This window comes from Aotus nancymaae, unplaced genomic scaffold (assembly GCF_030222135.1).
Source record: "Aotus nancymaae isolate 86718 unplaced genomic scaffold, 86718_ANA_hifiasm-v0.15.2.pri h1tg000029l, whole genome shotgun sequence".
NCBI lineage: Eukaryota > Metazoa > Chordata > Mammalia > Primates > Aotidae > Aotus > Aotus nancymaae.
Genome location: NW_026988442.1, coordinates 41554996 through 41579771, shown reverse-complemented (window position 1 = coordinate 41579771; position 24776 = coordinate 41554996). Strand labels below are relative to the sequence as shown.

Sequence of the window (24776 nt, the reverse complement as noted above, 5' to 3'; positions counted from 1 at the left end):
TATCCCCAAAGTTCCCTGCAGAGTAATTTCTGACCTTCTTCCAAAGTTGGACAAAGAGAGGATTCGAGTCCTGGGCAGGACAGATCAAGGTTTCACCAGAGTGTGCAGAACGGCGCCTGCTTTAAAACTTAGGAACTGTTTGCTTCTGGAATTTCCTAGTTAATATGTTCTGACTGTGGTTGACCTCGGGTAACTGAAACTGTGGAAAGTGAAACCTCAGATGAGGGGAAACTGAGGCATTTGTCTTTAAATTAACCCTGTGCAGATTGGCCTATTCTCTGCTAATCCCAGAGGAAGTGAACCAGCTGGGTTCCTTCCCTTTTTCTACCCTCCCTCCTGGCAGCCTGTGGCCAGGGGCTCCTGACGGCTGCACGTTCCTGGGTCTGTTACCCAAGGAAGAGCGTCAGATCCTCTGAAGAGCTGGCCCTGGGACCGCATCTTTTTTAGAAGCTTTTGTGCTTCATCCTCTAATGGGGGCAAATTCCAAACAGTCCGGAGCTTCCTCCCAGGCTGCAGGCGCCAAGAGTCACAACAGAAAGTTCTTGTGCGCTTGAAAAATGAGGGCCAGGCTAAGAAATCCAGTGGAATTGAAGGCGCACCGAGCACGGAGAGGCTGCCACCTGCCCGGCGGCCCCCAGCCCGGCCCCAGCGTGGACAGCCAGTGGAGCCGCTCTGACGGGAGGGGCCGCTTTTTATTTCTGCAAAGCTTTTAGTTAACGGGCACTCCAGGCAAGTGCAAGGCCACGCTGTGGAGGGGCAGCCCTGGAGGTGGGGGAGAGAGCAGCACCTGAGCCTGGGCTTTGCTGGAGCTGCTGGGGGCCTGGAGAATGAACCCCAGAGCCCCTGGGGCTGGCCCACCTCTCCCCACAACCAGCTCATGAGGAATGCGGGAAGGGCCCCTTCTAGAAACTGATCACAGGACGCCTGTGATGTTTGGGGCTGTGGTCCAAGCTGCTGGAAGATTGTAGGGTGTCCGGAGCCCCAGCCACCCTCGGGGCAGACCCTCGGTCCCTTCCCTGGTCCTGCTCACCTTGTACAGGAGCCCTATGGTGAGTATGTAGTGGCTCATGGCGGAGTTCTGGTACACGAGGCAGGAGCCCTGCTGGCCACACTGGTCCTGCCACAGAAGACAGGCCTTGTCGATCACCCAGCCGAAGACGATGGGCCCCGGGATGCCTCCTATGGAGAGAAACCCACTCAGCACCGACACTCGACACCCACCATCAGAACCTTAACTCAGCACCCATACTAAGCACTCTCACTCAGCACCCACACTGAGCACCCTCACTCAGCACCCTCACTCAGCACTCACACTCAGCCCTCTGACTCAGCACCCTCACTCAGCATCCTCACTCAGCACCCACACTCCGCACTCACACTCAGCACTCACACTCAGCACCTTCACTCAGCACTCACAATCAGCATCTTAACTCAGCACTGACACTCAACATCCTCACAGCACCCTCACTGAGCATCCTCACTCAGCACTCACACTCAGGACCCTCACTCAGCACCCACACTAAGCACCCACACTCAGCAGTCACAGCATCTTAACTCAGCACTGACACTCAACATCCTCACTCAGCACCCTCACTGAGCATCCTCACTCGGCACTCACACTCACCATCCTCACTCAGCATCCTGACTCAGCACTCACACTCAGCACCCTAACTCAGCATCCTCACTCAGCAATGACACTCAATATCCTCACTCGGCACCCTCACTCACCATCCTCACTCAGCATCCTCACTCAGCACTCACACTCGGCACCCTCACTCAGACTCCTCACTCAGCACTCAGACTCAGCACCCGCACTCAGCACTCACTCAGCACCCTCAGCACCCACACTCAGCATCCTAACAGCACCTTCACTCAGCATCCTCACTCAGCACCCACACTCAGCACTCACACTCGGCATCCTCACTCAGCACTCACACTCAGCACCCACTCAGCACTCACACTCAGCACCAACACTCAGCATCTTCACTCAGCACCCTCACTCAGGACTTACACTCAGTATCCTCACTCAGCACCCTCACTCAGCACCCACACTCAGCACCCACTCAGCACCCTCACTCAGCACTCAGCATCCTCACTCAGCACCCACACTCCGCACTCACACTCAGCACCTTCACTCAGCACCTTCACTCAGCACTCACAATCAGCATCTTAACTCAGCACTGACACTCAACATCCTCACAGCACCTTCACTGAGCATCCTCACTCAGCACTCACACTAAGCACCCACACTCAGCACTCACAGCATCTTAACTCAGCACTGACACTCAACATCCTCACTCGGCACCCTCACTGAGCATCCTCACTCGGCACTCACACTCACCATCCTCACTCAGCATCCTGACTCAGCACTTGCACCCACACTCAGCACCCTCACTCAGCACTCACAGTCAGCACCCTAACTCAGCATCCTCACTCAGCAATGACACTCAATATCCTCACTCGGCACTCTCACTCACCATCCTCACTCAGCATCCTGACTCAGCATGCACACTCAGCACCCACACTCAGCATCCTCACTCAGCACTCACACTCGGCACCCTCACTCATCCTCACTCAGCACCCTCACTCAGACTCCTCACTCAGCACTCACACTCAGCACCCTCACTCAGCACCCACACTCAGCATCCTAACAGCACCCTCACTCAGCACCCTCACTCAGCACTCACAGTCAGCACCCTCACTCAGCATCCTCAGCCCCACACTCAGCACTCACACTCAGCACCCTCACTCAGCACCCACACTCAGCAGCCACACTCAGCATCCTATGAGCACCCTCAGCACCCTCACTCAGCACCTAGACTCTGCACCCTCAGAACCCACTCAGCACTCACACTCAGCATCCTCAGCACCCACAATCAGCACTCACACTCAGCATCCTAAGAGCACCCTCAGCATTCTCAGGACTCACACAGCACCCTGACTCAGCATCCTCAGGACTCACTCTCAGCACCCTCACTCAGCACCCTCACTCAGCACTCAGCCTCACTCAGCACCCTCACTCAGCCCCCACACTCAGCACTCACACTCACCCACACTGAGCACTCAAACTCGGCACCCACACTCAGCACCCTCACTCAGTACTCACAGTCAGCACCCTCACTCAGCATCCTCAGCACCCACACTCAGCACTCACACTCAGCACCCTCACTCAGCATCCTCAGCACCCACACTCAGCACTCACACTCGGCACCCTCACTCAGCACCCACACTCGGCACCCTCACTCAGCACCCACACTCAGCAGCCACACTCAGCACTCACAGTCAGCACTCAGCACTCACACTCAGCATCTTCACTCAGCACCCTCAGAACCCACTCAGCACTCACACTCAGCATCTTCACTCAGCACCCACACTCAGCATCCTCAGGACTCACATTCAGCACCCTCACTCAGCACTCTCACTCAGCATCCTTAGGACTCACACTCAGCACTCTCACTCAGCACCTTCACTCAGCACCCACACTCAGCACTCACACTCAGCACTCACACTCAACACCCACACTCAGCACCCTCACTCAGCACTCACAGCACCCTCACTCAGCATCCTCAGCACCCACACTCAGCACTCACACTCAGCACCCACACTCAGCACCCTCACTCAGCACTCACAGTCAGCACCCTCACTCAGCATCCTCAGCACCCACACTCAGCACTCACACTGGGCACCCTCACTCAGCACCCACACTCAGCAGCCACACTCAGCACTCACAGTCAGCACCCTAACTCAGCATCCTCACTCAGCAATGACACTCAGCATTCTCTCTCGGCACCCTCACTCGGCACTGACACTCAGCACCCACATTCAGCATCTTCAGCACCCTCACTCAGGACTCACACTCAGCATCCTCACTCAGCACCTTCACTCAGCACCCACACTCAGCATCCTCACTCGGCACCCTCACTCAACCTCACTCGGCACTGACACTCAGCACCCACATTCAGCATCTTCAGCACCCTCACTCAGGACTCACACTCAGCATCCTCACTCAGCACCCACACTCAGCATCCTCACTCAGCACTCACACAGCACCCACACTCAGCACTCACAGCATCCTAACAGCACCCTCATTCAGCACCCTCAGCACTCACAACTCAGCATCCTCACTGAGCACCCACACTCAGCACCTTCACTCAGCACCTTCACTCAGCACCCAAACTCAGCATCCTAACAGCACTCTCTCAGCACCCTCACCACTCACATTCAGCATCCTCACTGAGCACCCACACTCAGCACTCACACTCAGCACCCTCAGCACCCACACCCAGAATCCTCACTGAGCACCCTCACTCAGGACTCACACTCAGCACCCTCACTCAGCACCAACACTCAGAATCCTTACCACCCTCACTCAGCACCAACACTCAGAATCCTTACCACCCTCACTCAGCACCCTCACCCAGCACCCTCACTCGGCACCCACACCCAGCATCCTCACTCAGCACCCTCACTCAGGACTCACACTCAGCACCCTCAGCACCCACACTCAGAATCCTTACCACCCTCACTCAGCACCCACACCCAGCACCCTCACTCGGCACCCACACCCAGCATCCTCACTCAGTACCCTCACTCAGGACTCACACTCAGCACCCTCAGCACTCACCTCAGCATCCTCATGCAGCATCCTCAGCACCCACACAGCATTCACACTCAGCACCCACACAGCCTCTCAGCACCCTGACTCAGCACTAACATTCTGCATCCTCACAGCACCCACACTCAGCACTCACACTCAGCATCCTCACTCATCACCCTCACTCAGCATCCTCACTCAGCACCCAGACAGCACCCACACTCAGCACCCTCACTCAGCACTCACACTCAGCACCCACACTCAGCATCCTCACTCAGCACCCTCACTCAGCATCCACACTCAGCACCCTCACTCAGCACTCTCAGCACCCTCACTCAGCATCCTCACTCAGCACCCACACTCAGCACTCACACTCAGCATCCTCAGCACCCTCAGAACCCATACTCAGAATCCTCACTCAGCACTCACACTCAGCATCCTAGCACTTTCACTCAGCACCCACACTCAGCACCCTCACTCAGCACTCACACTCAGCACCTTCACTCAGCACTCAACACAGCCTCACTCAGCACCCTCACTCGGCACCCACACTCAGCACTCACACTCAACACCCACACTCAGCACTCACACTCAGCATCCTCACTCATCACCCTCACTCAGCATCCAGACTCAGCACCCACACTCAGCACCCTCACTCAGCATCCTCACTCAGCACTCACACTCAGCACCTACACTCAGTACTCACACTCGGCACCCACACTCAGCACTCACTCAGCACCCTCAGAACCCACACTCAGCACTCACACTCAGCATCCTCACTCATCACCCTCAGCACCCACACTGAGCACCCACACTGAGCACTCTCACTCAGCACCCACACTCAGCACCCTCACTCAGCATCCACACTCAGCACCCTCACCACCCACACTCAGCACCCACTTCCCACTTAGCACCGTCAGCACCCAATCAGCACCCTCACTCGGCACCCACACTCGTCACCCTCACTCAGCACTCACGCTCGGCACCCTCACTCAGCACCCTCATTCAGCACTCACACTCAGCACCCTCAATCAGAACCCACACTTAGTACTCACACTCAGCATACTCAGCACCCACACTCAGCACTCACTCAGCATCCTCACTCAACACTCACACTCAGCACTCACACTCAGCATCTTCAGCACACACTCTGAATCCTCACAGCACCCACACTCAGCACTCACACTCAGCACCCTCACTCAGAACCCACACTTAGAAGTCACACTCAGAATCCTCACTCACCCTCTCATCATCCTCACTTAGCACCCACACTCAGCACCCACTCAGCACCCTCAGCACCTACTCTCAGCACTCTCACTCACCACCCACACTCAGCACCCACTTAGCACGGTCAGTCAGCACCCTCACTTGGCACCCTCACTCAGCACCCACACTGAGCACCGACATGGCACCCAGACTTGGCACCCTCTCTTGGCACCCTCACTCAGCACCCACACTCCTGGTGGTCAGGGGACCACGCAGGTGCGGGCAGCTAAGAGGCCTGGAATCATGGGCTCTGGGAAGGTGATACTGGCCGTCAAGAGTTCTCAGGGGGCTCAAATATTCCTTTCTTTTGGTATTCGGGGTATTGGGGCTGGGAGTTTCCCCCGATCGCCTGGGAAAGTCTTTGGGCAAATAAATGATGATGGGCCCCTCTAGTGGACAGTTAGGGAATGGAACCCTTCCCAGGCAGGCAGAGCCTCCTGCTGGGAGGCACATCCGCTGGGTGGTTACACACTTGCCCGTGCCCTTGTGCAGTGAACACACTGCACAACTGACCACGGCTTCCTCACTGCACAGTACCTAGTATTCTAACCACAATCCACTGGATTCCCAGGGCAAAGGATCTCTGAGGGTCACAGACACACCTGCAATAGAAAACCAAACGCGACTTCAGCGCCCACAGAAGTGGGGTGGCATGCCAAGTCAGCCCTCCAGGCCAGCGGCCTCATGGCCCAGCCCCCAGCCACATCGTCACCTCCCCAAGTGGGAAGTCCCTCGTCAGAGGTCAGAGACAGTGAGGTCTCTCCTGCCACCAGTGACAGACAGGCCCGCTTAGCAGGATCCACGGAGCTCCGCCTGGGGCTGCTGTGGACAAGCGCGCACCCGGCCCCGGCTTACCGTAGAGTCGCTGTTAGCGCAGGGATGCTGCTGAGGAATGTGAAGATAATCACAATGAATATGAAAACCAGAAGGAGGGGCTTTCTCTGACAAGTTGAGGTGCATTTCCCTGCAGCGGCATGGCCAAAACCAGAGGAAAGGTTCTGAGGGACACAGCTACAGTCTTGGTACACCTGGGAAGCACAAGCGCGCCGATTACAAGGGGAAGGCCGGGCCCTTTCCCAGGGTCCACGTGAGGGCGGGGCCGCAGGCAGCAGCCGCGCTCACCTTCTGGCCATCCGCGCTGGTCTGGGCGGCCGCAGGGCACCCCGCATGGCACGGTGAGAAGTACCCGCGGCCGTCGGAGCCACACACGGGGCTGTAGTGCTCTGGCCGGCAGCTGCAGGCGGCGTTGCAGGGAGCCGTTAGGTTCAGGTGGCCTTCGGGAAGGAGGCTGCAGAGGGGACACAGGGTGGTGGGACCCGGGCCAGGACCAGGCGGGCGCCTGGCAGGCACAGGGTCAGCCTTGGGTCTCGTAGCCCTCAGCCGGCATTTTGGGTCTCTAAACTTGCCAAGCCTGTGCCACCCCCAGCACGCTGGGCGCTGCCTTCTGGTGACAGAATTTTTCCTTCTCACGCAGGGTACCCCCATGCCCTCCACTGCGGTCCGCCTGGCGCACAGGCCCCCCGGGTTCATATGGATCAGATGCATGCACTATGACAGAACCAGCGCCAGGTGGACAAAGGCAGCCTCGGCCCCAGCCCCGCCCTGGTCCCCGGTTCTCCAGCACAGGCCGGCCGCGTGACTGCAGGCATCGCTACACACACACGCCCCTCGGCCGTCACCAACGTGTGCATTTCTCCCTCAAATCAGAGGACGCTGTGCCCACTGTCCGACTCCTTCCTTTTTCCCGCTTCACCACGTGTCCTGGAGGTGGCCCAGGACGAGCTTCCTCCATTCCTTCGGGGCCTCTGTTGTGAGGACAGCGTGGTGACCCCATCCACCCTCACGACTCTGAGGTTGTTTTCAGCATTCGTGTTTCCGACAATGACACGGCGGCCGCTTTGTGCATCTCGCCCCGCACAGCACATGCAGGTGCACGCCCGGGACCCACACGGTGGGGCCGAGGCGCAGGCTGCCCATGTGCATTTTGGATATTCCCTAATTGCCACCTGACCAGCAGGTCTCCTCCAATTCCCAGCACACGGCAACGCTGGGAGCCCATCCTGGGACACTTTTTATGTCACCGAGAGAGAACAGCCTCGAGGGCCCTGTACGTTGGAGCTGTGGCTCCATTTGACAGAGCTACAGAGCAGAGGGCTGAGCCCCAGGGAGGCACGTGACTGCCAGGGGCCCAGCCGGGACCTGAGCATAGGCGCGTCTGAGGCTGCCGCAACGCCCTTTCATGTGGACGCTGAGCGGGTGCTGTCCTGCACCACAGCCCTTCCCAGAACACCACCTCCCCAAGTGCCGTGCGCCTCCTCAGCCATCCCCAGGGACCTCGGCTGCTCAGGGACCAGACCCGTACCCAGGCGCCGCCTGGCCCTCACCTCCCGCTGTAGCTGGCCGTGACACCCGCCATGGGCACGCCGGGGCAGTGCAGGGAGAAGACGAGGATGCCCAGCAGGCTGACGAGAGTGCAGAGCAGGCAAAACTTGACCACCGCGGAGCCCCGGAGCCGCAGCTTGTTCACAAAGAAGCCGCCCAGGAAGGTGCCACCGCCGCCCGCCGGCACCACCAGGTACCCTGAGGAGGAGGGAGGGACTCAGAAAGGGACTCAGGCAGGAGGCCGGGGTGGGGGAGGGTGGTGCATCAGCCAGGTCCACTTTACAGGTGTGGAAACAGGCACAGAGGGATCCGTTCCTGCCTGCCTGGCAGCACTCGGCCCCACGCTTCAGCACTCAGCTGCTGCGCTGGTGAAGCCCCAGGAGGGAGGGACCTCTGTCCAGGGCCCTTGGGGCGACGCCTCAGAGGCCGAAAGACGCAGGGCAGGAGCAGGGGCAGGGCTGGGGGTGAAGGAGAGCCCACAGTGCTGCAAGGTCAGAGGCCCCTTCTCCAGGGGAAGCCAATGACTCCTCCAGTGCCCCCCAGGACAGCCACACCCCTCCTCCCCCAGAGGTCTCTGCCGAGTACCTACAGGGTAACAGTGACGAGGATATTTGTCAAACCCAAATGGCCACCATCCAGTACAAAAGTGGGATTAGCCAGCATCTGGCTTCTGGGCCAAGTTGGGAGGGGACAGGTGGGGAATACAGGTGGGGAGGGGAACGGGGGAACACGTGGAGGGGACGGGTAGGGGGACAGGTGGGGAGGGGACAGATGGGAAGGGGAGAGGTGGGTGGCTGCAGGTGGGGAGGGGACAGGTAGGGAAAGAATAGATGGGTGGACAGGTGGGAGGTATAGGTGTGGAGGGGGATGGGGGAACACATGGAGGGGACACACGGGGGGACAGGTGGGAGGAGACAGGTCGGCAGGAGGAAGTGCTCTGAAGAGGGGTCCCCACCTTCTGCAGACCTGCCTAGCCTGGGAAGGCCAGCCTCTCTCTGGCACCAAGAAACCCCCAGGCAGGCCTCAGGGCTCCAGCCGCCCTGTCCCAGGAGGTCCTGAGGCACCAGCACCCGGCTCACAGGGCAGCCAGGTCCAAACCCTTCCTGCACCAAGTCACAGAGGCCGAGGCTGGGTGGTGAGCGGGTAGAGCCCACTCCGACTCTTGGCCCATGAAGGGGGCGGGACTACTGCCCCCCAGGCCTGTGGACTGAGCGGCTGAGCCCCAGGGCAGTTTCCACACCTGTGCTCTTCAAGCCTGCTCTGGTTGGGCGGGGGGGGGGGGGGCGCACTCGCCGCCACGTGCCCTGTTTGGCTCTTTCTAGAAGACACCCTCAAAGAATCTCCACTTCTCTGAGAACTGACATAAAAGCAGAGGACCCCCAAGATTCAGAGTTTTCTTACCAAACAAGGTGGCAGCTTCTGAGGCACTCAGGCTGAACTGGGACTCCAGGAACTTGGGGCTGAACGTGGACATGCCGGTGATGAGTGTGGCCTCAGTGGCCCCAGCCAGGCAGAGCAGGATGAATGTGGGGTTCTTCAGGAGGAGCCAGATGGAACTGGGCAGAGGTGGGGGGGTGGAGAAGAGACTGAGGGTCAGAGTGGGCCAGACCCAGGGTGTGAGAAGCTTGCTGTTCCTGAGCCTGTCACCTCGCCCTGAGCACAAAGGGCCTCATTCTGACAGGGAGTGAAGTGGGGTGCAGGCAGGTATGGGACACCCACATTATTCCAGAAAAACCCAGGGTGGGTGCCAGGCTGCATTTGGCAGGTGGAGACCCATGCCTCCAGCCTGAGCCACTGGCCCACTTGTCCTGAAAGCTGCAGTCCCTGGTTAAGGAGAAACCTTATCAGTGCCTCGGCCAGAGCTTCAGCTCAGGTGGGGAGAGTCCCCAAAGGACCCAGGACCCTGTTCCATCACCAGCCAGCAGCAGGGCCTGAAAACGGGAGCTGACTGGGGGAGGCAGAGGCCACCAAGTCCAGGACTGCATGGGCCTTGGGATAGCAGAATGGAGTCACTGAGAGATGAGGCCCGACCTCCACCAACAGCCCCTGGGAGCAGTGGGGCAGGAAGCCTCTGCAATTGGAATCCTCCATCCAAGGGGCCCCGGTGGACCTGGCTGGCTTGGTTTGCACTCAGGGCCAGTGGCCCTGGGAGTGGTGAGGCCTCATCCAGGGTGATTCCTTGGGGCATGAACCTGGAGCCCCGAGGGAAGTGTGGGGACCCCCCAGCCCTGTCCGGCCCTGCGGGTTCAGCCTCAGCCTCTACATCTGCCTGTTATGGTCCTGGCTGTGGGGTCTCAGGATGAGGCTGTGCCCCGTGGAAGCTGGGAAGGCCCCACATCACACCTTGCGGGCTCTAACCCAGGAGGTAGCAGACAGCAGTGCGGTGGGGCGCAGGCCGGGGTTGCCAGTCCCAGCACACGGGGTCCTGGGCGTGGCTGGGGGCTCTCCCTGTTTCTGTTAGCGCTGGAGGCTGAGTAGGGCTAACTCCTGAGTGCTGCTCACGCACACAGATGCTGAGATGGAAAACGTGCTGCGTCACGTCAGCTACGTGAAGCCCTCCCGGCCCGTGCAGCGAGTGAGGCAGGCACGGGGGAAACCACCTCTGCAAGTACACGATTCATCCAGACTCCACCTCTGCAAATGCACGGACCACCCAGACTCCGCCTCTGCAAATGCGCGGACCACCCAGACTCCGCCTCTGCAAATGCGCGGACCTCCCAGACTCCGCCTCTGCAAATGCGCGGACCTCCCAGACTCCGCCTCTGCAAATGCGCGGACCTCCCAGACTCCGCCTCTGCAAATGCGCGGACCACCCAGACTCCGCCTCTGCAAATGCGCGGACCACCCAGACTCCGCCTCTGCAAATGCGCGGACCTCCCAGACTCCGCCTCTGCAAATGCGCGGACCTCCCAGACTCCGCCTCTGCAAATGCGCGGATCTCCCAGACTCCGCCTCTGCAAATGCGCAGACCTCCCAGACTCCGCCTCTGCAAATACGCGGACCTCCCAGACTCCGCCTCTGCAAGTGCATGGATCTCCCAGACTGGGCAAAGCCCACGTCATCCCAGCTCACGGCTGCACCCTGTTCACAGCCACACTGGGACTCTTGGCCTCAGACGGGGGTGTTTGCAGACGCAGCTATTGGCCTGTCCCCGGAACTCATGAGTAACATGGGTCAGGGGCAGAGACTTTCCCTGAAGCCTTAGATCTTGGCGCATTAGCCTCGCTCTCACATCAACCCATAGTCGTGCAAATTTTCACAATCCATGACATGTCTACCACTTGGGAGGGGCCTGCGCGGTCACCTCTGCTCACACCACAGTGTCGCTGACTTGACCCTGCGTCGCCAGAGCAGAGGTCGGCCTCCCGTCACCCCACTGGCAGGAGGGCGGCCCTTCCTTGCGGCCACACCTAGAACCTGGCTCCGATGAACACAACTCTGAATGCCTGGAACATTCAAATGCTCGTGTTTGAGGACGTGGCCAAATGTAAATAGATTCTGAAGAATTAGGGCCGGGTGACGCGGCCCTAGTTAGCCTCTGAGCCCCAACAGGCCCACAGGTGCCTCGCAGAGCTGATGTTAGCAACCGAAACCCCACTCCAGCCGCACAGACACTGCCCGCTTGGGGGTGTTGGCAGACTGGCCTCGGAGCAGGCATGAACACGGGTGCTTTTTGTTCCCTCCCTGATTAAAATGGGAGAGCAGAATTCTTTCAACATTTATTTCCTGACGTGAGGAGTGAAACGCCTTTCTTTCTGGTTAACCACATGGGGCTCCTGTCTTGAGAAAAGCAAGAAGATGGAGGGCAGAGGACACCCTGGCCCACGGCCCCCCACTGTCTCCTCCCCAGCCAGGCCTGGTGTGTGGGAGAACAGGACTGGGGGCACCCTCAGGGGGTCCTGCTGTGTGGGGAGACAGGGCTGGGGGGACACCCGGGGGGTCCTGCTGTGTGGGGAGACAGGGCTGGGGGGACACCCTGGGGGTCCTGGTGTGTGGGGTGACAGGGCTGGGGTGGCACCTTGGGGGGGTCCTGGTGTGTGGGGTCCTGGGGGAATCCCTTCCTGGGGCTTTTCCCAGACCTGCCCAGGCTAGGGTAGGGGTGTGGGGCTGCATTAGGAGGGCCATGACTCTCCAAGGCGCTACACAAACTTCCTCATTTCTTTATCACGGATTGCTCGTCTGAAATTCTCGTATTGAATTTGCCCAGAGAGTTAGTCATGACTTTAATACAGCACACACGTCCTACAATCCATTTCTTACCAGAAACGGGTTCAGGGAACCAGCTCTGGACACAAACCTCTTTATCATGATGAATGAAAGGCTCAGGGCCAGGCCCACACCTTGGGCTCGCAGCCAACCACACAGGGAACAGGGCGCCCAGTCCTCAGCCCCGAGCCGTTCTGCTGCCAGGTGGGGGACAGAGGGCGAGCCGCTGCCTGCACCGTGCTCCCCCAACTCCTGGTGGACGTGGCCCCGGGTCACCTTGGCCCATGGGTCACCCTCCTTAGCAGGCAGCTCCTAGCTCCTCTGGGATCTACCAAGGCCCTAAAGCATCTCCTCCCACCTTCGTCCAGCCCACTCCTCTCTGCCAGGGGCTTTCTGAGGGGCTGCCTTTGGCCCTGATGCCTTCCTCCTGTCCCAGTTGAGGACAGGCAGTGGGGACTTGCCCACTGCCCACACCCTCCACCCACTATGGCCAGTGAGATGCAGCCATTGCTGAGCGCATGGAACCGCTGCCAAAGGGCACGGACCCCCCCGTGCTAGGGCCTCAGAGGCCGAGGACTTGGGCGCTGACCGCCCTGAGGGCCACCTTGCCCAGCCCTGGGGAGAGCCCCCCAAGGGAAGGCATGATCCCCAGAAGAGACTGGTAGGCCCTGGGCCCCCATGTTGTCCCTCTAGGATGCCACCAGCTCAGGCCTCCGGGTCCCCCCTAGCAGCGCAGCAAGTCAGCAAAGGGAGCCGGACCACACTCAGCAGAAAAGGCGGGCGGCAAAGCAGACAACCTCCCTGGAGGGCTGAGCAGACACGCAGGGTGGAGGGGAGGTAGAAGGGGAACCTGCTCCTTCTGCGGTCCTCAGAGACCCCGAGGGACGGAGGGAGACAGAGGTCAGCATCCCAGACCCCAGGGCACAGCAGAGGTGACGCCTGATGAAAGGGAGTCAGAGTGGAGGCTGCGCTTGGGGAAGGCTGTCAAGTTCAATGCAGCTTCCCTGGGGGACCCGGGACACGCAGCCTTGGGGAGACTCGCTGGTGTGGAAGGGATTTGCTCTGCGGCCATCAGGAGCCAGGCTCAGTCCGCAGGAGCCTCCACACTGTGTGAGTGATGGGTCTCTGGGTGCGGGCCGAGGCCCTGGCCCCACTTCAGGACTTACCCACAGCCCCACCGGACTCACCCACAGCTCTGCGGGACTCAGCCACAGCCCCACGGGACTCACCCACGGCCCCACAGGACTCACCAACGGCCCCACGGGACTCACCAACAGCACTGCGGGACTCAGCCACGGCCCCACAAGACTCACCCACGGCCCTGCGGGACTCACCCACGACCCCCATGGAACTCACCCACGGCACTGTGGGACTTACCCACGGCTCTGCGGGACTCAGCCACGGCCCTGCGGGACTCACCTACGACCCCCATGGAACTCACCCACGGCCCCACGGGACTCACCCATGGCTCTGTGGGACTCAGCCACGGCCCTGCAGGACTCAGCCACGGCCCTGCGGGACTCACCCACGACCCCCATGGAACTCACCCACGGCCCCACGGGACTCACCCACGGCCCCACGGGACTCACCCACGGTCCCCATGGAACTCACCCACGGCCCCACGGGACTCACCCACGGCCCCCATGGAACTCACCCACAGCACTGTGGGACTCAGCCACGGCCCTGTGGGACTCACCTACGACCCCCATGGAACTCACCCACGGCCCCACGGGACTCACCCACGGCTCTGTGGGACTCAGCCACGGCCCTGCGGGACTCACCCACGACCCCCATGGAACTCACCCACGGCCCCACGGGACTCACCCATGGCACTGTGGGACTCACCCACGGTCCCCATGGAACTCACCCACGGCCCCACGGGACTCACCCACGGCCCCCATGGAACTCACCCACAGCACTGTGGGACTCACCCACGGCCCTGCGGGACTCAGCCATGGCACTGCGGGACTCACCCACGGCCCCGTGGGACTCAGCCACGGCTCTGTGGGACTCATGGGGGGTCTGCGTCCCCTGGCCTGGGAGGTTCTATTTCCTGCTCCTTAATCTCTTGGCCCAGGTCTCAGGGGTTGGTGGGTCACGACAGAGGTTAGGGGCTGCATCTGCATCACGCGATCCGGAAGGGTCTCACTGACTCCCCCCTTTGGGGCCCTCCAAGGGTTTAGGACACGAGGGACGCCCCGCCCGGGTGCTTACAGAGGCAGGTCTCTGAGGGTCGTCCCGAAGCCCGGGCTGCTGGCTGCCCCGCGGCCACCGTCCTTCAGCTGCTGCACCTCTGCCGCTCTCATGACCACATAGCGCTGGGAGCCTGGAAGGCAGAGCCAGCTGGGGCTGGGGGCTCCCGGGGCCTCTCTGGGGAGGCTCTGCCCACTCCCCCGCCCTCCCTACTCTGAGAATGTCATCGTCTGACATCCCTGCAGCCCTCGCAGCCCCGGTGTGGGGGCGCTGGAGCAGAAACCGCGTGAGAACGCGTCACAAGCCGGGTTGGAGGCGTGGGAGGGCTGAGGCCCCAAGCGGCGCCGGCGGGAAGGAGGGACGGAGGCCCTGCCCTGACTGGGACAAGCCTGTTCCTGAGGGGGACAGGAATAGCCAGGAGGCGTCTTTCTGCCCAGATGGGAAGATGGAGATCAAAAGCTGAGAACGAGGTGTGCGTGCCGCAGATTTGATCATGGCGGGAAAAGACAGCGCAGGAAACGGGCACCCCCCTCACCAGGACTAAGGGATGGTCTTCCCGACACGACGGCTGGGCTGGGGAGGGAGACCCACCTGGCAGCTGCCTCGGGTAGCCGAGGATGGGCACGGCGATCAGGAAGGCGGCGGCCCCGGAGCCCAGGAAGCCAACCCACCAGGCGCCCACCCACAGTGGACTGTCGGTGGTCAGCTCTGTCCTGTGGAAGAGGCAGCGGCAAACCTGGGTCAGCACTCGGCCCACCCGTGCCCTCTGTGGCACACATACTGGGGGCCCCTGACCCCTCCTCCAGGCAGACCTCCAGGGTCTGCCTACACGCTGGTCAACACCGGACCCCGGGGCTGCTGGCCACAGGTCTTGTCCCTTCCTTGCAAACCAAAGCAAGCACCACCTTGGCTGGGCTGTCCCCTAGGACAGACAGGTCCCTGCCTTGGCCCACGCTCCAGGTCTGGAGACACTACCCGTGGCCTGGTCCTGACTGAGACCGCAGTGGCGCTGGAGGTTAGGAGAGGCAGGATCTCCAGGCAACAGCAGGCCGAGGCATCCCTCCCACGGTGCAGGGGGTGACAGGTGGCGTTCCTGGGGACACCGGAGGGCTCAGCTGGAGCTCACCGACAGCTTCCCTCAAAGGCACTGTCAGGCATGCGGCGATGTGCACGTAAGTGCACTTTCAAATGAGAAGGTGGGTGGAGAAGAAGCGTGGGCTGAGCTGGCCACAGCGAGTGGCAGAAGCCCACCCCAGCTCTGGGCCTCCAGGGATGCATCTTTGCAGCGAGAAGGAGGCGGGAGGACAAAAGGCCAGCAAAGGCCAGGAGCAAAGCCGCAGAGAGACGGACGGCGCGGGGAGCACCAACATCCCGCAAAGCTGCAGCCAGGCGGCACCGGCTTGCTCTGGTGTGGAAATGCTGTGGCGCCTCCAGAGCCAGACGCCGCCTGCGTCCCTCCTCTGTGCAAAGTAGGCCCAGAACCGGAAGCCAGACGGGGCACAGAGACCCAGAGAAGCATCCAGATGCAGTACACAAGCCCCAGCTCTCTCTCTCTCTGTATCTATGTCTCTCATTCTGTCTCTGTCTGTCTCTTTCTCTCTCTGTCTCTGTCTTTCCCTCTGTCTCTCTCTCTCTGTCTCTGTCTGTCCTTCCCTGTCTCTGTCTCTGTCTTTCCCTCTGTCTCTGTCTCTGTCCTTCCCTGTCTCTATCTCTCTGTCCTTCCCTGTCTCTATATTTCCCTCTGTCTCTGTCTCTGTCTCTCTGTCCTTCCATCTCTGTCTCTGTCTTTCCCTCTGTCTCTGTCTGTCTCTGTCTCTGTCTTTCCCTCTGGCTCTGTCTCTCTGTCCTTTCCTGTCTCTGTCTCTCTGTCCTTTTCTGTCTCTGTCTCTCTGTCCTTCCGTCTCTGTCTCTCCCTCTGTCTCTCTTTGTCTCTGTCTCTCTGTCCTTTCCTGTCTCTGTCTTTCCCTCTGTCTCTCTCAGTCTGCCTCTGTCTCTCTGTCCTTCCCTGTCTCTCTGTCTGCCTCTGTCTCTCTGTCCTTCCCTGTCTCTCTGTCTGCCCCTGTCTCTGTCCTTCCCTGTCTCTGTCTCTCCCTCTGTCTCTCTCTGTCTCTGTCTGCCTGTCTTTCTCTGTCTGCCCGTCTCTCTGTCCTTCCCTGTCTCTGTCTCTCCCTGTCTCTCTCTGTCTGTCTGCCTGTCTTTCTGTCTGCCCCTGTCTCTCTGTCCTTCCCTGTTTCTATCTCTCCCTCTGTCTCTCTGTCCTTCCCTGTCTCTGTCTCTCCCTCTGTCCTTCCCTGTCTCTGTCTCTCCCTCTGTCTCTCTGTCTCTGTCTGCCTGTCTTTCTCTGTCTGCCCCTGTCTCTCTGTCCTTCCCTGTCTCTGTCTGCCTCTCTCTGTCCTTCCCTGTCTCTCTGTCTGCCCCTGTCTCTGTCTGCCTGTCTTTCTGTCTGCCCCTGTCTCTCCGTCCTTCCTTGTCTCTGTCTCTCCCTCTGTCTCTCTCTGTCTCTGTCTGCCTGTCTTTCTCTGTCTGCCCCTATCTCTCTGTCCTTCCCTGTCTCTGTCTCTCCCTCTGTCTCTCTCTGTCCTTCCCTGTCTCTGTCTTTCCCTCTGTCTGTCTCTGTCTCTCTATCCTTCCCTGTCTCTCTCTGTCTCTCTCTGTCCTTCCCTGTCTCTGTCTCTCCCTCTGTTTCTCTGTCCTTCCCTGTCTCTGTCTCTCCCTCTGTCTCTCTCTGCCCCTTCCCTGCCTCCCCCTTGCTTTCTCCTGCTTGCATTTACAGAAACTAGGGCCACACACAAGATACGAAGGAAGGAAAGGAAGCAGGAATCTCAGTTCCACCAGGGAATAGTGGCCAGGGGTAGCGGAGCTTTAGAAGTGCCTGGGCCTCGGGTACCCTCTGTCTTCCCCGCCCCCTGCCCTGGGGCAGAATCCCAAGGCCCCCCACAGATCCCCCAGTCCTCCAGAGCCAAGGCCGGCCCCACTCCCTCCAGCCCGGGGAACCCAGCACCCGCTCCTCGCCAGGCCGGACTCAGCGCGCCGGCTCAGAACCCCCTTCCAGAGACACGCAGGTCTCTCTGTGCAGACAACTCGGTGGGCTCCCGTGGCTGCGGCCCCGCGGCAGGCAGGAGGGTGGTGGCCACTCACCGTCGGCCCACGTCCGTGTAGATGTTCAGCAGGGCGCCTCCGATCAGGTAGCCAGCTGCCGGGCCCAGGATGGCCGCCGTGTAGAAGACGGCTGTGCGACAGGCGGGGCGTCAGGGCCGCCCGGGAGGGTCACGTGGGGCCCCGCGCCCGAGAGGAGCCCTGAGCCCACTGCTCCTGTCTCCCAGCGTCCCACTGGTGTCTCCCCGCCCCGCCCCACCGTCCCACGTCTCCCCGCCCCCCCACGCCGTCCCGCGTCTCCCCGCCCCGCCACGCCGTCCCGCGTCTCCCCGCCCCCCCACGCCATCCGCGTCTCCCCGCCCCCCCACGCCTTCCCGCGTCTCCCCGCCCCCCCACGCTGTCCCGCGTCTCCCCGCCCCGCCCCGCCGTCCCGCGTCTCCCCGCCCCACCACGCCGCCCCGCGTCTCCCCGCCGCCCCCCCGGGGCCTCTTTTAACTTAGGTCGGTCCATGCAGCCGCTATTCGGCCTGACATGGGTCAGTGTCAGCTTTTAAAAATGCCCTCGAAGTCAAGTGCACTGTGGTCTTGCCCTCACGAAAGGGCAAAGGCTCTGGAAGCCCCATCTGGCGACTAAGGAGCCGCACAGGGTGACCCAGGCAGGAATGAGGGGCTCATGGTGGGGAAAGGGCCAGAGAGGCCTCAGCCCCTTGGCCCAGCCGCGTGGAAGGTCCGGCGTGGTGGACGTCCCCTCGCTGGAGACCCCAGCGCCTGCCCTGGCTCTCGGGATGGCCACTGCCAGTGACTGGGATGCACGGAGCTCAAGGAGGACAGGAGGAGGCTGAGGTCTCTGCAGAGTCCAGCTGCGGCCAGCTGCTCCCTGTGACCGTCCCTACGGGGGCCTTCCCAGGAGAGCCAAGCCAGGCGGGGAACGCGGAGAAGTGGGCTCAGGCGGGCCATGCACAGCGTCAACTTGGCCGCGTGGGACAGGCCACGGGGCTTCCCTGTGGCTCAACAAACAGAAGCCAGAAGCCAGTGAGGGGCCCAGGGCAGCTGCCTCTTGGGGTGTGGCACAGACATTAACTCTTGGGCAGCTGTGAAGCAGCCTGAGCTGCTTAAGTTCTGACTCTTCGGGTTTGCTCCGTCTTTTCTGCACCCCTGTGTGGCTGCTGGAGCCCACGTTGCGCTTTCAGGGAGACGTGGGTGTGGTCTCGGGCTCTTATCCCACAGGAAAGCCCCTCCTTCCCAGTCAGGTGCCAGGCTCCCATCCTGAGCATGAGGTCAGCCGCAGTGGACCGGGCACTACCCGGCACCTGGTGACCCTGTGCCCCTTGGTCCTAGCAAGGGGGGCTGGATGCCGAGCAGGGGTCCCACTGAGGCTCTCGGGCACAGTGGCCTGGAGCCCTGAGCAGGGTCCACATAAGATCGCTGGGGTCCCCTGCATCAGCTTGGGGCCTCAGGCTGGATGGACCCCGTCCCGCACCACCTCTCGTGACAGACCCCGGCCATGCAGACAAGGGCCGCAGGAAGGCAGGGGCAGTGCTGGCTCCAGTTGCTCATCCTCACTCCTGCAACACTGCCCTCGGCTGCCCCACGCTGGGTCCCCCGCACCCCACTCACCAATGTAGACAGGCGAGTAGCTGGACTTGACATTCTCATCCAGGTAGGTGACGCCCAGCGTGTAGAGGGGCGTGGCGCCCACGCCATGCAGGAACTGGCCCAGCATGAAGACCAGCTGGTAGCGGGACAGACCCGAGGCGCTGTCGGCACACGCCGCGCCGGGGTCGGCGGGGCACGTCCTGACTCCCGCGTCCGCCGCCACCTCGTAGTGGCCGGCCGTGAAGTGCGGCAGCGCAAAGACCAGCGAGCCCACGCCCATGACCAGCACGCCACAGCCCAGCCAGCGCGGCTTGTGCCCGGAGCCCCCGAAGTAGCTGACGAAGGTGAGGCAGAGGCAGGCTGCGATGTCGTAGGAGCTGGCAATGAGCCCGCTCTGGTAGCTGTGCAGGTCGTAGCGGCGCTCCAGGGAGGTGATGACCGTGTTGATGATGCCGTTCACGGTCATGCCCTGCAGGAAGGCGGCCGCGCAAAGGAAGAACAGGACGCCCTTGGACGTGTTGAGGACCTGCAGGCACCGCGGCGCGAAGGCCCACCAGCCGCACACCGCGCTCTGCCTGGCCGAGACGTACCGTGCCTCGTGGGCCCCCCGGGCGCCGCGCTTCTCGGCCCGGGGCTGGCAGAGGGACTGGCTGCTGGTGTCCAGTGGGCTATGGGCAGCGGAGTGCAGGGAGCCGGGGCTCAGGGTCGTGGCCAGGGGCGCCCTCCTGCCGGGCGGGGTGTGGTCAAACCCGTTTTCCATGGCTGGAGTGGGGCTGGGGAAGGCGAGTGGCGGCCCCCGGACAAAGGGCTTGTCCCCCAGCGCATGCAGGGGCATCTCCGTGCCTCCGTGTGGGGACCTCCAGGCTTCAGCCACACGGCGGGCGTGGCCAATTGGTATCAGAGGGGCTGATGAGTCCTGAGAGAAGAATGTCTGGTTAGCAAGAGCATGTCTCTCTGTGGGTACAGCACGTCCAGGCAGGAACATTCCAGCACACCCCCCATGGGGGTGGCCGAAAGCTCCGTCTGCCTTGTCTCAAGAGTCTCCCAAATCCAGGCGGCATCTGGCCAGACCCATACTCAGGCACCGTGCCTCCCAGGCACAGCTCTGCTGCGGGAAGGTGGGGGCTGTGCATGGCCTGGTCACAGGGACCCGACTCCTGCACTTTTACGACTGTTGGAAGAAGCTGGCGCTTCAACGGTGTGGCTTCAGGGCCCACCGGGACAGACCCACACAGGGGAGAGTGGGGCCGAGACACAGAGGCCAAGTCAGAGGCCGGGAACCCGGGTCACCCTGCCCCACACCCACCCTGCCCCGCTCGCCGTGTCAGCCTTGTCCTCTGCCATTTGCAGCTGAGCGGCACTGACGGGCTCCGCAGGGGGGAGTGCACGTTGGTTCTGGAGCCTGACCTTATTCTTCCTTAAATTCACGCCCTGAAAGCTTTCTGGACCCTCTGGCATGAGAAAGGAGCTCCTCTTGGTGCCGACCTTGGGAGGTGCGGGAATGAGATAGAGACAGCCTCCTGGGCTGCATGAGCCCCCAGCAGGGGAGACGCCCCAGCCGCTGAGCTCTGGCCAGTGCTGGGTTGGCCTCGGTCTGCTGCCATTGCTGCCTGTGGCTAATTCAGGAGCTACGGTCGGCCACCGCGTGGACCAGCTACCAGGCAAACGTGTCACCTTCCTCCTGAACCCCACGCTGCCCTCCCCAGCCGTCGTTCCCCACCAGCCCGAGGCTCCGCAGGGCGCCTCCTCACTACCCACCCCAGTTCCCAGAAAAACAGGCCCCCCCCACTGCCCAAGGCCTTCTGGGGACCCCGGTGGCTGCAGCCTCTCTGCATCTTGAGGGGTTTCCCACCAGAAATAAACTGGTGAGTAAACAGGCTGCTGTGATACAAACACCTGTGCTGCCCCGGCCCTGGGGGGTCTTTCCCACAGGCCTCGAGGTGCTTCCCATCGGGGGCCCTCCTGTTATGGCTGAATTGTGACCCCAAAAGAAGCTGTCTTGGAGCCGTAGCCCCCAATACCTCCAAATGTGGCAGGTTTTGAAACTCAGCCATTAAAGAGGTGACTAAGGTTACACACGGAAATGGGTGGGCCCCCATCCAATGAGACCGGGGTCCGTATCATAAAAAGGGAATGCGAACATCCACTCCAGGAGGGGGAAGGCCGTGTGCATGAGACATGCTCCCCAGCCCAGGAAGGAGGCCGGAAACAGTTCCTCCCTCACAGCCTCCGAAGGGGCCGGCCTTGGACACCATTATTCCTGATTTCCGGTCCTCAGGGATAAGAGAGAGCCCATCTCTGCTGTCTAAGTCTGAAGTCTGGGGTCCTTTGTCTTCACTGTGGAGCTAGGGTGGGGTGGGAGGTGGTGGGTCCCTATTGGGCCACTTCGTATCACATTCAACAGGGACCCCGGCGCCTTGGGAAGCTCATTCAGTCCATGAAATCTCACACCCTGGGAGGCTCCAGAAACGCAAAGCGTGAGAATTGCTCCCGCTGGCGTCAACCTGGGGCAGGGGCCACACAGCAGTGCTCAGGGCTCTGCCGAGTCCAAAGCCCCAAGTGTCCGGCCGCACGGTGTCCTTCCAGCCACAGCCGGCAACACGCAGAGACGCATGGAGACACGGGAACGGCGGACGGTTCCATGGGGACCTGGGCTGGGTGACACCCAGGATCCTCCTGGCAGCTCCCTACAGAGTTTGCTCGCTGGGCCTGCGCTGGGGCTGGGGTGGGTGGACCAGAGCCACCCACGTTCCCCAGACAGTCACGTTCCCCTGGAACCTGTGCACGTGACCTTATTTGGAAAGGGCGTCTTTGCAGAAGTACTGAGCGAGCTGAGAAGAGCTCGTCCTGAATGAGGTGGCCCTGAACCCAGAACAGGTGCATTTAGAGAAGACACAGAGAAGCCACCTGCAGACAGACAGAGGCGGGCATGGTGCTGCCAGGGCCACCTGGAGCCCCGGGAGCCACTAGGGCAGAAAGGACCCTTCTCAGGGCCCTGGGGGTTGCATGGCCCGTGTGGATTTGGGGTTTCTGGGTCCAGAGCTGGGGGAATCAATTTCTATTTGTTAAGCCCCTTGGTGTGTGCTCATTTCTTACAGCATCCCCATGGAGGCAAAGAGGTGTCACATGCACCCCCGAATCTGAGAGATGACACAGGCTGGGGAAGGGCCAGAGAGATGGCCTTGGGGTGGAAGCAGAGGAGCTGGACACACATGCTGTGAAGGTGCGTGGTGGACAGGGCCAAGGCGCAGCCGCTGATAAGAGCGGGACACACACACTGTGAGGGGCGCCTGGTGGGCGGGGCTGAGGCGCAGCTGCTGATCCCCCCCATTGGGGCTTTGAGGGGACACAGGGGCCTCAGCAGAACCAGTCCCTGGGGCAGGCCTATGCTGACAGACACCATGGCATTTGGGGATGACAAACTGCTGGCTTTTTCTTTCTTTTAAATAAAGGGGATGCCTTCATCTGTGAGGGCAGATAAACCAGGCCTGGCATGGCCAGGCCGGACCAGGCTGTGGGATCTCCCCCAGGTCCGGGCACCGTTTGTTTTACATCTGAGGAGATTTGGCAGCATGAGCATCCCTTCCCCAGGGCCACACAGATCTAGGACTGAGCCCCCAAAGCCAGCTCCGGGTCTTCCCACCACGTCCTCCACCGAAGCTCAGTCCCCACAAGGCTCCTCTGTGGAATTGGGGGTCTCGCCCTGTCACGGATGGGGACCCTGGCCCCAGACTCCTTAGTGTGAATGCAGGCAGCGTGTGTGAAGAATCCCACTGGGTGGCAGGGTGCTAACACCCACGGTGCACACTGAGCGCCAGCTGTGTCCCAGGCACCGTCCCAGGCCTCACAGAAGGGGAAGAAGGCCAGAGGGGTCAGTCATTTGCTCGAGGCCACACAGCCCACCAGTGGCAATTAGCATGCGGTCCCCGCAGTCTGCCCAGAGCCAAGTGTCTGCTTCAGAGCTGCCTTCTGACACCTACGGAAGGAACCGTGCACACTCACGTGGCACGCAGGTGCGGCTGCTGTGACCTTGGAGGCTGGTGCTGCGAGGCTGATTAAGGCCATATCTGGAGGCCTCGCACAGCACACTCGGGGTTTTATTTACAGTGCCAACACCTCTCTGCGAGCTGGCAGGCCAGGCTGGTTTGGGACCTGCTGTATCAGAAAGGGAGTGCATGGGGAAGGAGAGACTTTTATATTTAAGAGCGGTGCTCCTCCACGCCTCCCCGCGGGGCACAGGGCAGCCCACTGCCACTCACAAGCCACAGGCTGGCCACTGAAGCAAGCAGAAAAGAGGGAGGAGCAAGAGCCCCAGGGCGGGGCAGGAGAGGAGGGCATGGGCTCTGCGCTCAGCTGCCTGGAGGGTCTCCGCCGCTGCTGAAACAAAGCAACTTCAGAGACCTGGAGAAGGACAGGCCAGGCTCAGAGCTACCCAGACTCCCCGAGGCCACATTTGGGTGTGTTTCCCTCATGTGGGTTTTCTAAGGGCACGAACACGGACCCAAGAAGTGCCCTGAGGACTGCCTGGAGGTCAAGGTTTGCACACACATGCAAACATACACAAGCACACACGTGCACACGTGCAAACGCAGACACACAAACACGTGCACATGCACACACTTAAGGAGCAGAAACGTGACCTCATTTCAGGGCTGAGCCAGAACATCAAGGGATGAGCCTCAACGGGGCCAAGAACAGCCTGAGGGGGGCAGGGGAGTGCTCCGAGGTCCCACCTCTACACACGGGAGGCTCAGACTCACCAGCGCTTCTGCAAAGGCTGTCTGTGCTGGGTCTCCGGGATGCCCAGTGCTGGGCAAGCCACATAAAACATCGCAGACCACGACCCTGGCTGCCATGAAACACCCACTCAACTCCCGGGCGCTGGGCTTGCCTCACGCATGCTGTCTGTTCAGCCCTGGCCTCAGGACCAGACGCTGGACCAAAGCAGGTAGGGGGAGGATCCCGTCCGCACAGCTCCAAAAGGAAGCCAGATTGCTAAGCTTCGTGATCAGCAATGGCTGCGGAGACACAGAGGGACTTCCTACTTGAAAGCCGCAGCTGAGAAAGAACGGGTAGTCACAGGCGTCCAGACAGCTCCAAGCTGATGGCCGTTTTACCTGAATTTACAAGTCTGACATAAATACGTAAAGCTCCACCTAAAGTTACCTATTATGCACATTTAAATCAGCTAATTTAAAATCCTATTTTAAACACTAGCCACGTAGCCTTCTGACGGATGCCCGTCAGACAGGCCGTACATGATGAGGTCGCGGGCACCACTCAGCTCACCAGCTGCGCAGCCTCCAGGGGCTTCAGTCAGGGCCCGAGATCCAGCCAGCCTCCCCGGATCTCAATCTGTCCTTGTGGGGCCCGAGATCCAGCCAGCCTCCCCAGATCTGAATCTGTCCTTTGGGGCCCGAGATCCAGCCAGCCTCCCCGGATCT

The 24776-nt window shown here is 61.0% G+C and overlaps 1 protein-coding gene across 2 annotated transcripts in view; it reads right to left on the bottom strand.

Moving 5' to 3' along the window:
- The window catches only part of SLCO4A1 (solute carrier organic anion transporter family member 4A1), a 37810-nt gene that overhangs the window by 2386 nt on the left and 10648 nt on the right, over positions 1 to 24776 (bottom strand). The window contains exons 2-11 of one of the 2 annotated variants that reach the window (XM_012440678.2): positions 19354 to 20248; positions 17780 to 17870; positions 15233 to 15354; positions 14663 to 14774; positions 9644 to 9798; positions 8245 to 8440; positions 6983 to 7148; positions 6716 to 6888; positions 6398 to 6462; positions 1031 to 1179 (exon numbers count right to left, since the gene is read on the bottom strand). In XM_012440678.2, coding sequence (XP_012296101.2) covers positions 1031 to 1179; positions 6398 to 6462; positions 6716 to 6888; positions 6983 to 7148; positions 8245 to 8440; positions 9644 to 9798; positions 14663 to 14774; positions 15233 to 15354; positions 17780 to 17870; positions 19354 to 20167 — 2043 coding nt within the window. In that variant the 5' untranslated portion in view covers positions 20168 to 20248. Of the gene's footprint in view, positions 1 to 1030; positions 1180 to 6397; positions 6463 to 6715; positions 6889 to 6982; positions 7149 to 8244; positions 8441 to 9643; positions 9799 to 14662; positions 14775 to 15232; positions 15355 to 17779; positions 17871 to 19353; positions 20364 to 24776 lie in introns of those variants that run through there. The other variant, XM_012440677.2, reaches the window with a different exon arrangement.